Source organism: Armigeres subalbatus, chromosome 3 (genome assembly GCF_024139115.2).
Source record: "Armigeres subalbatus isolate Guangzhou_Male chromosome 3, GZ_Asu_2, whole genome shotgun sequence".
NCBI lineage: Eukaryota > Metazoa > Arthropoda > Insecta > Diptera > Culicidae > Armigeres > Armigeres subalbatus.
In genome coordinates this window covers 305,141,810-305,155,661 of record NC_085141.1, presented here as the reverse complement: position 1 = coordinate 305,155,661, position 13,852 = coordinate 305,141,810, and the positions used below count along the sequence as shown (strand labels likewise).

The 13,852-nt window shown below is 39.9% G+C and overlaps 2 protein-coding genes across 3 annotated transcripts in view; one reads left to right on the top strand and one right to left on the bottom strand.

Annotated features, from left to right (window-relative positions):
• Positions 1–6,105: 6,105 nt before the first annotated feature.
• The window catches only part of LOC134225089 (casein kinase II subunit beta), a 38,386-nt gene continuing 30,639 nt past the window's right edge, over positions 6,106–13,852 (bottom strand). The window contains exon 7 of one of the 2 annotated variants that reach the window (XM_062704877.1): positions 6,106–7,794. In XM_062704877.1, coding sequence (XP_062560861.1) covers positions 7,792–7,794 — 3 coding nt within the window. In that variant the 3' untranslated portion in view covers positions 6,106–7,791. The remainder of the gene's footprint in view (positions 7,795–13,852) is intronic. The other variant, XM_062704876.1, reaches the window with a different exon arrangement.
• LOC134225088 (uncharacterized) lies at positions 7,801–12,218 on the top strand. The gene is made up of 2 exons (XM_062704875.1): positions 7,801–9,276; positions 9,341–12,218. Exon 2 carries the CDS (start codon positions 9,765–9,767, stop codon positions 10,740–10,742), a length of 978 nt encoding a protein of 325 aa, XP_062560859.1. The 5' UTR covers positions 7,801–9,276; positions 9,341–9,764; the 3' UTR covers positions 10,743–12,218.

Here is a 13,852-nt window from a genome sequence, read left to right as displayed (position 1 = left end):
TTAATAAGGAAAGGAATTTTAACTATTCGGCCAAACGGCGTTCGACCAAATGACCCTTTCGTCCAAAAATTCTACCAAATGACCCTAAACCATATTTCTACACGTTGTGGAAACTTTTGAAAAAAATTATATAAATGTGTTCTCTATCTCGATACCTCCCTAACTCGATGGTCCCTTCAATATGTCCAACTCAGATGTTCTAGGTTTTCCAAATTATCCGGGAGTTGAGTTCAATTTGTCTACCATGTCAATTGCGCCTGATATCAAACCAACAACAACCCAGCGTGTCCATATAAGTGCTAAGAGCCCATACGAACGCTTCATCGTTCAAATAAGTACAACGCAGATGTTCTAGATTCTCCAAATTGTCCGATAGTTGAGTTCAATTGGTCTACCAGGTCAACTACACCTGATCTCAAACCGACAACAAACTCTGGAGACAATGTCTTCAATAACCATGTCGTTTTTTTCTGCAATATTTGTATTTTGTATTCGATTTTTTTTAACTTGAATATGTGTGATGTGCTTCGAATTTCAAGTGGAAGTGTTGATTTTTTTTAACTACCTAAGGCATGCGCAATATGCTGAAGATCGGGCTTACAACTTGACAACTTGAAGAACTTAGAACATCTACTTGGTCCCGATTTGAATTGCCAATCATTCCTAAGAGCTTCAGAGACTTGTATGGACATGTTGGGTTGCTTTCGGATTGGTACCAGGTGTGGTTGACGTGGTAGACCAATTGAACTCAATTACCGGACAATTTGGAGAACCTAGAACATCTGCGTTGTACTTATTTGAATGATGAAGCATTCGCATGGGCTCTTAGGACTGATATGGACACGCTGGGTTGCTGTCGGTTTGATATCAGGCGTAGTTGACATGGTAGACCAATTGAACTCAACTCCCGGATAATTTGGAGAACCTAGAACATCTGAGTTGGACATATTTTAATGGTGAAGCATTCGCACGGGCTCTAGGGACTTATATGGACTTGTTGGATCACTATAAGTTCATGCTTCAGGCACATACAATTTTAATTTATTCAGAGCAACTTCACCACAATCTGCCAGATGTATTGGAGGCCTTAAAAAAGTTTTTGTTACATTATTTGCACAAATCTCATACAATTGAATCATATTGATTAGCTCTGTGCATACGGGCTGTTAAGCAGACTATTAATTCTTCCCTTGAACCATAAAAAGAGGGGTCCGGAGGGGAGGGATTGCATGTGCCTAAAAGTACAACTATTCCCCTTGATTTTAGTCAAAATTCCGAGTAAAAACCTCTAAAAACATCAGAGATATATGGTTTTTAAAATTTCGTCCTGGGCATTTACGGGTTAAGCAAATAAATTTAAAAAAATGTAAAAGCAAACCACTGAAGAACCATTTTTTTGTTTTTGTTGTAGATGTTGACGAGTCGATAAAGTACAACTGTTAAAAATATATTTTTTGGCTGTATCAATTGATATCGATAATATCGACCTGTTTGAGTGTAATGAGATTTTCTGTCGCAATATCGCCAATTCCTGTATGTAGTCGGGTCACCAAATCATGAAAATCTTGGTCTGAAAATGAAACATGCGTGAGAAAACAATGTAAAAATCCTTTCTTGACATAGTGCTCCTAATGAGCAAGATATAAATTAATGCCTAATAAAACTTGATATTTACTGAAATAATTTTTCTTAATATGAAACAATATTGAATAGAAATTATCCAACTTAAAAACTTTTGCTTGCGAACACTGCACGTCGCCAACCACGTAGTCTGCGGAGGGTCCGCAAATCGTCCTCCACCTGATCGATCCACTTTGCCCGCTGTGCACCTCGCCTTCTTATTTCCGTCGGATCGTTTTCGGGAACCATTTTCACCGGATTACTGCCCGACATTCTAGCTACGTGCCCGACCCACCGTAGTTTTCCGATTTACGCGGTGTGAACTCCCAACAGCTGATGCAACTCGTGGTTCATTCGCCTCCTTCACGTACCGTCCGCCATCTGCACCCCACCATAGATGGTACGCAGCACTTTCCTTTCGAAAACCCCCAGTGCGCGTTAGTCCTCCACGAGCATCGTCCAGGTCTCGTGTCCGTAGAGAACTACCGGTCTAATGAGCGTTTTGTAGATAGTCAGTTTGGTACGGCGGCGAACTCTATTTGATTGGAGGAGTACGTACGATCCTCCATCCTCTCAAAGCTACGTGCCATAATATCAATGTCGTCGGCGAAACCAAATAACTGGACGGACTTCGTGAAAATCGTACCATTCGTGTTTAAACAAGAACACAATCGAACGCGCACTACCCGAGCAAAGTCTGAAAGCATACAGACGGCATATAGAGAACATATTTTGATATAGATATCAAATTGAAATCATAATTTGTTTTCAAATATGAATCATCATGACTGATTACATATTTTGATCTCATTTTGCTGTTGATTTCTAAATTGTATAATCTGACATCAAACTGTGTACTTATTTTGTTATCGGAACCAATATCAAAATCAGTTTTCGATTTGCTCTCATCGATAGCAGGAATAGTTTTCGATTTGATGTCACAGTAAGATTTTTCTGCTGTAGATTTTGATCTTTTAACCGTTAAAACGACCAAAAGGATATCACCCTGAGTTATCAAAATTAGGCGATTTCACAAGAACAAAATTAGTTATCGATTTGCTCTCAAGCTTTGCTCGGGTAATTAATCGACTTATCAACCGCACATAGCAGAACAAAATATATCGATGATCACGCTATCGCTCAGCGTACTAATACAAACACGATACAATACGCACTAAGTTTTTATTTGTTTAATTACCCGCACAACGAGCCCACTATCTCAATGATCGTGCGATCGTTCTGCTTACTAGAGGAAACACGATCGGACGCGCACTAATATTTAATTTGCCAATTAATTCATTTACCCATAAAAACCAGAACAAAATATTTCGAATTACGCGTGATCATTCTGTATTTGTTAATAAATTACTCATTCGCACAATGCAGAACAAAACATTTTGGTGATCGTTCTGGGCCGTTTCTAAGGGACTCGAGAATGCCCCTGAAACTCGAACTACGCACATCACCCGATCTATCGTCGCCTTGATCAACCGTATCAGTTTATCCAGAAATCCGTTTTCGTGCATTAGCTGCCATAAAGTCGATAAATAGATGATATGGGGGGCCCGTTGTATTCGCGGCATTTCTGCAATACCTGACGTACGGTGAACACCCGATCTGTGGTAGAGCTATCGCCTAGAAATCCCCCCTGGTACTGCCCCCACGAACTCTCTTGCAATTGGTGTAAGTCGGCGCACACAGGAGTAAATAAGCTAATTCTTGGCCAAAACTATTTTTCACGGTTATTTGGGCCTGATATTCCTAGGACGAAGTTATAATTGCCAATTATGCAGGAAAATGTTTTTTTTTTGGCTAAATTCATCCACCTAACAGTGTAAAACCAAAAAAAAAACGTTAAAATACATATGTTTTCAAATAAACCTCGCGTTTTATGTAAAATCTCTTGCTCCCGCTACATGAACGATACTAATATGGCTATATTTTCACAGAGTAGCAAGAAACCCGTAGTTAAAGCTCTATCCTTAAAGGGATTTTCTAACATTTACATTTACATTTACATTTACAAAAACATCTAACCTATTTTAACCCATGCACAAGACCCCAGAAGAAAAATGGTTGTATAAATTCGCATGCACAAAAGTAAACACTGTTTTTTGGTTGAACACTCTTTTCTCCTTAACTTAAACCTTAATGTTAAAAATTCGGGTCTGAAAAGGTGAAGCCTGTAGTAAAAAATATAAATCACCTGTATTCTATATACCATGGCTTGAAACAAACATATCGAAGCCCACAAAATATCATAGCTAGCCATGACGAAACTATCATAATAAGGCACCGTTCATAAATTATGATCACTTCAATTTTCGGGTTCATCCTAAATCTAGGTTGTAACAGATTTCTCAACAATGCAGAATTTATAGATAAGCGATTTCAATATAAAAAAGATATCAACGCAACTCATGGGAGACCCATTATTCTATTTGTCTTGACAAAATGCATGCTTTTTATTTTTTTTTCCTGGATTCGTTATATGTGGTAATTTATTAACAAATGTTAAAATTTTGTTTTAAAATGATGAAAAATCGCATTTTATTCAAATAGCTCAGAATCTAATTTGCGGACGTTTGCGGACGGGTTTTCACGTGGAATGCTTAGTCCATATCTTGAAGTTACACCCAAGTGATTTATCTTTGCCGGATCTTGCCGTATAGATTAACTTTTCCTCTGAAGAAAAACATAAAAAAAAAGAAAAAATAGTGATTTTCAAGTGGTCATCACCTGAAACATAAAATTTATAATTTAACCATAAACATGAACTAAATGGAGACATACAACTATAATCTACTCATTGTGTACTAATAATAGCTTGTTGATAATATTTATGATGTGTAAAAATCAGATTTTCCAAATACTCCACAAATAAAATAGATAAAATCCAATTCAATACCTCATTTTTGAGCCCTAATTATATTTTTTTACAAAGTTTTGGGTCACTTCTGAAACAGCCATAGTATGCAGAATGTTTTTAAATATCTAAAAAAAATATAAGAATGTATAAATGTTGAAAATTTTTTTTTGGGTTTTGTCCACGAATTTGTTCTAGTTACTCTTCTGTGCGGCGGCAAAAATTTGAGAGAGTACCTTGTAGGCGGCGTTCAGCAATGTGATTGCACGGTACTTGCTACAATCCAGCAACCCTTTTTGTAGATGGGACACACGACACCTTCCATCCACTCCTGCGGCAAAACCTCAATGCAGCGCTCTAGCCAGTGCCTCACCACAATGTTTAAACAGCTCTCCTGGTAGTCGGTCAACTCCAGGGGCTTTGTTGATTTTCAGCCGGCGATCTCCTCCTGGATTTGCTGGAGAATCGGACCCGGAAGTCGCATGTGCTCCCAGGTTCATTACCACACCGCCACCGTTGTCTGCCATTCAGGTGTTCTTCGTAGTGCTGCCGCCACCTTTGGATCACCTCACGCTCGTTTGTAAGAAGGTTCCCGTTCATGTCCTAACATATATTGGGCTGTGGCACGTGGCCTTTACGTGAACGGATAAACTTATCATAGAACTTTCGTACATTATTAGCGCGGTACAGTTGCTCCGTCTCTTCACAGTCTCAAACTTCCTGCTGGCGCTTTTTCATACGAAAAATCGAGTTTTGTCTGTTCCGCGCCCGTTTGTATCTTGCCTCGTTCGCCCTCGTGAGGTGTTGCAGCAATCTCGCCCATGCGGCATTCTTCTCCTCAACTAACTGCTCACATTCGCCATCATACCAGTCGTTTCTCTGATCCGGGGCCACCGTGCCTAGTGCAGCGGTTGCGGTGCTTCCAATGGCGGATCGAATATCTCTCCAGCCATCTTCAAGAGACGCTGTGCCTAGCTGCTCTTTCGTTGGGAGTGCCACCTCCAGCTGCTGCGCGTAGTCTTGGGCTAGTCTTGTAGCCGCCCAATGTTTAGCCGCGGCGGACGGCTCTGATGCGTGTTGTACACCGTCGAGAGTTATTAACGCAGACATACTGCAACGGATTCATTATTCGCACTGCAGTAAGTGCGTGCATTCGTGATGTCGGAGAAGAATTTACCGTCGATTAGAAAGTGGTCGATTTGGCTCGAAGCCGCTCGATGCCCGCTTTTCAACTTAGTATTCTATTAGAATTTCCTCAGATGTTAATTGAAAGCTTTTCTATGCCCGCCATTGCATTAGTATGTAGCTTGTGTGGCAAGTACAATGGATACACTATGCCCAGAATGTCGGACAATAACCCGGTGAAAATGTTACTCAAATGCAAAGTGCCTAGCTAGCAAGGTGGAAAACAATTCGCGGACCCTCCATAGGCTGCGTGGTTGGCAACTGAATGATGAGGACTTTTACTTACTACAGAGACCACTCCGGCCTTAGTCTGAACAAATAATGATAACCTTGTCATCGTGTGCCGTATTGAACAGCAGACCCAATCATACAATACCGCCTGGCTATTTCGAAGTATAAATAAAACCAATCGCACGCACTGAATAACCCAATAGTTGTGTTGTTTTGTAATATAATTTATTAAAATTTAATCGTTCCAGCAATAATAATAATAGTAGTAAAATTAGAGCAATAATTATTCTATTTCCGTTTTGTTTTGTATGGTTCTTCCTCTCAATTGCAAATCAACTGTGTTTCGTTTTTATTTCCTTTAATGTAATTAGGTTTGCATATAAATTATAACCCCGACTGGCAACCAGGGGTTCCAGCTCGCCGCGGTTGCCATCATCGTCATATTGAGTAACTCAATCGCGCCTACTGTTCGCCTACTTGAACACTGCTACTATTGTTTGTTTGTTTTTTAATCCTCTTCATTTTTCATATATCCAATACCAACTGTACTAAGTGGATTCTTGTTGTTCGCTTTTTTTTAGTTCTCTTGTTTTCTTTTTCTTTTGTTAGCTAAGTAATATGTATATTACAATTTGATAGTTTTATTATTTCCCACCGTTTTTTCTTAGAAAATAACTAAACGACAATTGGAAACTGAGAAAAAACTAATCTTACTGCTCATTTTTGCTACTAAGCTATACAAACAAGGGTTTTTGCTGTTCTTTTACTCTTTCCTAACTTTAACTGTTTTAAAGGGCAATAAAAAGGAAAAAGGTATTCCGGTGTAAAATGATGTTTCCTCGTTGATGTTATTTTGCTGTTTTACCATATTACGGCTCGTGCTGCCACGCGAGATATTTTGTTTCCCTCTATTCGACGAGAAAAAATATACAAATGGGTTAAAAATGGGAGTTTTTTTTTTAATTCAGGGGCACCTCTCTCGCTCGTTTTCGTCCGTTATCAGTTAGTGCCTTTCAAAAAGTGGCTTTCGCTAACGTACGCGTACACCTAGTGATCTATCTAGTTTGGAGAAGGAGAGGAAACGAGAGGCTGTTGCAGGTGCTTTTTCTTCAACCCTGGTGTATATTTCCTCCGTTTTACGATTTTGTTTTGTTACAACAAAATGCAAGATCTACATTTTTTGTAAGTTGTTTGTATTTGCTTCCACTATGTCAAATACACAATTTCACTGAATGGTCTTACTATAGTTCAAAAAAATTTCGCTCCGTCCCGGCTTCATCCTAGCAATAAATTTCAATTTTTTTAGAAAAATGACAACATTCTTTGTGTTTTAATGTTTTTTTTTTCTGATTCTGATAAGAAGGATGGTTTTGGACCTAACGCTACAATGTATGTTCCACGATGTGAACTATGCCATCGTGTTGCTCTTCATTTTCAGTTTTGGTGGTTTGGGGGATGTACAATTAGTTACTCATTAATTGCTAACATGCTGTTTCTCTTTTGTTCTGTTGACTGACTTACTGATTTATCTAGTAATTTTGTTTCGTCCTATTATTTTCTTTCTGCTAACATGTGTTACGTTTTCGCATTTGTTTGATGATATCCTTCAACAGCTTGTTCCGTTTTGCTTTTTTGTTGTTTATAAGTTTCACTCGTGGCTGATGCTGCGCGGTTCGCTCTTATTGTTTTGATGTCGAGGTTGTTGTCTGCTCATCTTCTTCTGCTGCTGCTCAACTCGATCTTCGTGGCCTCGCTGCGTGTACTTAGGGGGAGGGGTCTATGCATGTTGGGGATATTTGCGGTCACTTTCGCCGATGATCTCGATCAAACGATTTTCTCGTTGACCCAGTTGTCGGCAACTCAATTGTCAATTACCTTCGCCGAGCACTTCACTACGTGAAAACAAGACCGACATGGGGCGAGGCACGTATTTAAGCAATTAAGGGTGGAATTTCCAATGGGTTTGCACCCGAAATCGAGGCAGGGTCGGATCAAGCCAGCGGGTTGCAAATTAGGACGCGGGTGAGGGAAGAGAAATAGTTTGTTTAGATATATTTACAACCTGTTACAAGGGTCGAAAACCGTACCTGAAGACACAGTCCCTGAAACTTTCTAAATTCAGATTACTTTTGGTAATATGTTGGAGGTCATACACTTTTTTTGAAAATAGCATTCGCTACGAAGGACCTCCGTCGTCCTCCGCAGCTTGGCGGGTACTGATGAACCCAAATTCCCAGCACCGGGCCACCAACCGAACTCTCGCAATACATTTTCAGAACTAACTCTCTCATATGTATTTTTGTACACATGCCAACCAAGTAGGATGAGTATTTAGTTGTCCGGTGCCTACACACTGTATGATACTTATTTCGCGCTTGAAAATAGGATGGTTCCTAATTTCGTGCAAAAGTGGTCCTAATTTCACTCATGTTTGTAATTGAATATAGGGTAGCGAACCCAGAAATCGCCCACCTATTGGATCACATTGATTTTCCGCAAACTCCAATTGTTTAGACCTGGTAAAACTAATTTATTTTTATATAATTAATTATCCCCTTTATATAGTATATCGAATTGAACTACTTACTAAAATGAATCTGTAAAAAGCAACATTTGAAAATCATGTAGTAGGTATGAAGGTACTTTTAGTGTATCACTCATGAAAAAGAGAAAAGCAACGAACGCTCATATATAGAGTTACTCATGGATTGTTATTTTTAGTTTAATTTTGTAACTAAATGTTATGCTAATTTATCGTTTTCTTTGATGAATTTCATTAAATTCCATGATCTAACATGGAAAAACTAAATAAATCTAGTAGGCGAAAATTGGTTCCTGATCAAAGCAGTCGACCCAGATTTCGTCCTGGGCGAACTGTCATATATAGTTCGGAATTTTCGTGCGACTCCAGTTTTCGTTTTGTTGGTGAAATTTTAAAACTTCTAGAAAACGTGAATTTAAAAATAAAAATGGTAAGAAGCCTTTAAATTTCAACAGGTTTCGTAAGTGTTTAGTACATTTCACTTATTGTATACAGGAACAGCGTAAGAATAACGTACATCGTACTCCCAAGATAAAATTTCTGCCGCTGTATGGAAAGTTCGCAGCAAAGAAAAAGGGTATCAATGAAGCAGCCAAGCATTTCGGAGTTCCCAGGTCAACGATTCGTTCTCGTCTACAGAAAAAGGAACGTCAAGTTTATCGCTCCGGTCCAATGTCGGTACTGACGATAGAGGAAGAAGGCGAATTAGAGTCATTGATATTTGACAGTCAACGTAGAGGCTTTCCGGTCACAAAGAGTAATCTGCAGGATAATATCAAATCCTTCCTCGATCGGAATCTACGAGAGAATCCTTTCATCAATAACCGTCCAGGTTTGTATTGCTAACTATTCCATTGTACATCTATGTATTCAATGTATGCAATCGTTTGATGTAGGGAAAAAATGGCTGAAACTATTCATGCAGAGGCGACCTAATGTGGTACTCCGAACGCCTGAGTTTATTACAAGCGCTAGTGCGAAGGTTTCACCGGATAATATCAGAAACTGGTTCCACGAAGTGGAAGCTTATTTAACTGAAAAAGATTTGATGCATATACTGGACGATCCGCGAAGAGTATTCAACGGAGATGAAACCAGTTTTCAACTGAATCCAAAATCCAAGGCCGTATTAGCACTACGAGGAAGCCGAAACGTGTATGATGTGGAACGAAACGGCAGTAAATTGAACGTAACTGTTATGTTCACTTTCAACGCGGCAGGGGAAACTGTACCCCTTGTATAATATACCCCTATAAGAGTATCCCGCAAGATGTTGCCAAGTCCGTCCCATCTTCCTGGGGTCGCCAAGTTGGACAGCGGATGGATGACAACAGTAGTATTTCGCGATTACATCCGAAATGTGTTGAACCCGTATCTCTGTATCCGAACGTGACCAGGATTATGCAACCAGCTGATGTATCGGCTTTTAAGCCACTGAAGAATGGTTGGCCAAAGGCGGTAGAGAGGTTCCGTAAAGATAATCCGCTTCGTAGAGTAACATTGCCGGATTTCGCAGTTGTTCTTCAAGACTGTTTGCGCCATTCTTTGACATCGACGAGCATTAAAAACGGCTTCAGAGCTTCGGGTCTCTTTCCTTGGAATCATAGTGCCATCGATTATTCGAAATGTATGACCATATCGGCAGAGACAGAAGAAGATGACGTAATAGAGGCGGACGATCAGCCATGTACGGAGCTGAATACGACGACAGACTTGGAACATGCAAAAGCACTTGAGCAATGCGCAGCAATTATTGGACCAACGCGAGCCAAAAAGTTTAGAGGAGATTTCATCGTACTCGATAACGCCGAGGAAGAAGCGCTTTTTGAAATTTTCCGCGTTCTGGAGGAAACTGTACCAGAAACTATTAAAGCTATTGAAAATCGTGAAGAAGAAAATACCGAAATCGAGACCGAAATCATCATGGACAACAATTCGTCAACATTACCTGCTCCTATAATAAATGTGGAGGGCATTGATATGCCCAAAATACAACAGCCAACTTTGAAGGAGTGTTTGGCGCCGCTTCCTATTCTAGAACGTGGAACTCAACGGGAGTACAAATCAAAACGGTATCATGTCTTGACATCAGATGAGTTCATTGAGGAGTTTTCCAGAAAAGAGCAAGAGAAGAAATGTCTAGAGGAAGAGAAGGAAAACAGGAAAAAGATGCGAGAAGAGCGAAAGATAGCAAATGGGCTTAAAAAGAAGCAACGAGAAGAGAAGAAGACTTTGAAGAAGGAAAAACTATGCCTTCTAAGAAAAAATGGAACATTATACTATATATATATATACTAGTATAAATTTGAATCCTCTTTTGAATTTTATAAGGAACTTAAATATTTGATCAATAAAAATAATTTAACAAAAGCGTGTTTCTCATTTTATTGAATATTGAGTGTTATTGTTCGTTTATAGCTGATATTTATTAGTGGGCGAAAACTAATCCCAACTATGGGCAAAAATTGGGTTTGAGGAGGTCGAAATTAGGTTCAAATTAAGGAATTACCAAATTCGCATTTTCAGGCAATTTTTAGTATTTTTTATGCTTACGTTGTAATGTGCAAAAGAAGTATAATCAGAAAATAGAAACAGAACTGTTAAATTACTTCCATCATAATTTATGATTTACACACTCAGTTTTTATTTCTGCAGCTCGGCAAAAATCCGCACAGCCGTGCGCCAGCAAAATAAAAAACTGATATTTCAGCAAAAATGGCGTTTGTTAGCTGATTTTCAGCAAAATATTTGCTGATTTTCAGCAATTTTGACAGAAATCTCGGTAAAAAAAACATGTTTGCTGGGGCACGGCTGTGCGAATCTCGGTAAAAGTTCAACATTTTGCTGAGATCCCGGTAAAAAAAATTAAGTGTGTATGGCCTGGTTTTCAATATTCATATGTAAACTGGACGATTTCTGGGTTCGCTACCCTAGTTATTGGTTTGATGAAATATAATTAATTGACCAATAGGAGCATGCATCCATTGCTAATATGCAAATAACGATATCAGACACACATCAGTACCCATTATTTAGTCGGAATGGTGTGATATGAATCTTGTGTAATATGAACCATATTTAAGGGAAAAGGCGTTGAATGGGCATTGTTCAGCTAAATTAAAAATTAGCATTAAAAAAAAGTTTTAACTTTGGAGACATCATGTATGAAACTCTGAAATTCCGCTATCTTTATTCACATAGGACATCTTTAAATATGTGTTTTACATAAGACATCTTCAATATACATTATCGAAAAAGCTGCTATAGTTTTATCCTTGACTTAAGATTAGCATCATTTTTCACATCGGATTTGAAAGCTATTGCAGGCACTAACCTATAAGATTTGTCAAGTCAACATTAGTCGATGTCGGTGGTATCCGCCAGAAAACTAGATGCAAAGCGCATGGAATAAACTCTTCGGATTCTATTCAGTGTAAAACTGTCTATTCCTGTGCATCATATTGCTAGTGTATCGTTAAAATGATGCAAATGAAACTACGGAACAACTATAAACGAAAGTAAGCACCACAATTGCTCTCAAATGCCTTATTTCGAGCACAAAGCAAAAGTCTAACTAAATACAAATTACACAAAATTTCACACTTTTTAATTGTAATGACGTGTTGCGGATCAAGCAATCGTTGGTCACTAAGGGTGACTACCAGTTGTTTATACCAACTAATAACTACGGACTATTTTTTCATTCCAATTCAAACCGTTAATCCTAACACACCTTCATAATAAAGAGCTGTTCCAAGTTACACAAGTTCGGTCTTTTCTAACTGCCAAGTTCTACGGACGTCAATAGGTTATGGCGACAGCAAGAAAGAAGTGGCTGTTCACGGAATCTCTCAGTTCTCTGGAACTTGCTACGATACTTGGATATTTCGTGTTCAAGTGTACCTCGAAGCCTCGAAAGTGCGGGACGCTGTGGTGAAGGATGTTCCAGCAGCGGCTGATAAAGTTGTGAAGTTCAGGGAAATGGACTGTAAGACGAAATCCCTGCTTGTGGGCTCGGAGTCGGATGAGTACTTCCGAGACAAGACTACGACCAAAGAAAAGTGGAAGGTTCTTGAAGATACGTTCGCCAAGGAAGTCGGCCGGAAAGCAAAGGTAATTAGGAAGCAGATCGCTCGTCTTCTATTGAAGGAGGGGACATCATTGCGCGCCCACCTGCTGAAGTTTGAGGACATCATTCGACTACTCCGAGTGGCCGGCTCAAAACTTGAAGAAAGCGATGTTTGTGCAGCCTTAAGTTTAACGCTTCCGGAGTCGTATGACCCCCTTATGACCGCTCTTGAAAATCTTCCGGAAGATGAATTGACATATGAGGTGATGAAGACCCGGTTGCTTAGTGATGAATCGAAGCGTTTGGATCGAATGCATAGTTATGAAGAAAAACCTACTGCATTTGCTGGAGATCAACGCCGGAGACATGGAAGCGAGAAGTTTAACGGAAAATGTCATGGCTGTGGCAAGCGTGGTCACATGAAGAAGGATTGTAGGAATAAGCCCAAAGCCAACGCAGCGAACGAATCAAGGTCAGTCGTGTTCATGGCAGACAGTGCGATAAAACGGAAGAGCTGCGGTGAAAAGCTCGAGTTTCTGCTGGACTCCGGGGCCAGCGATCATATGGTTAATGCGAAGCACCATCTTTCAACTGTAGAAACCTTGAAGCAACCAGTGTACATCGACATAGCTAAGAATGGCGAATCCCTAGTGGCTAAGGAAGCAGGTGTCATCCGTGGAATGAGCAATTATGGAGTACTGAGGCACGCGAAGGATGTACTATACGTTCCGACTCTCAGGGACAACCTCATGTCGGTGAAGAAGTTAACCAAGGCTGGTGTTGAAGTTGTCTTTAACAACAAGATGGTGATGCTGAAGATGAACGGTAAGACTATTGCAACGGCGCATCTACGAGGAAACCTTTACGTTCTTGATATAGCGGTACAACGAGCTAATGCTAGCTTGGCTGAAGTGGAGTGTGCCGAACTGTGGCATCGTCGGCTTGGTCACATCAGTGAAAGCGGTATGGCTACAATGGCGCGTGAAAATCTTGCCCTTGGTGTATGTTTCAAACCGGAGAAGTTGAAGTTCTGTGACGTGTGTGTCGTATCCATTCTGATGTGTGGGGACCGATTGGACCTATGTCTTGGGATGGACACTGCTACTTCGTTTTGTTTATTGACGATCACTCTCATTTTGCTGCCGTATATCTGTTAAGAAAGAAATCAGAGGTATTTCAAGTATTTCAAGAGTTTGCGGCGATGGCAACAGCAGCATTGGGTAACAAGATCTCAAAACTTACGGTAGACTAGGGACGTGAATATTGTTCGAATAGCCAGAAGCAGTATTACAAAGCGATGGGAATCCAGATTGAACCTACGGTAGCCTACTCACCGCAG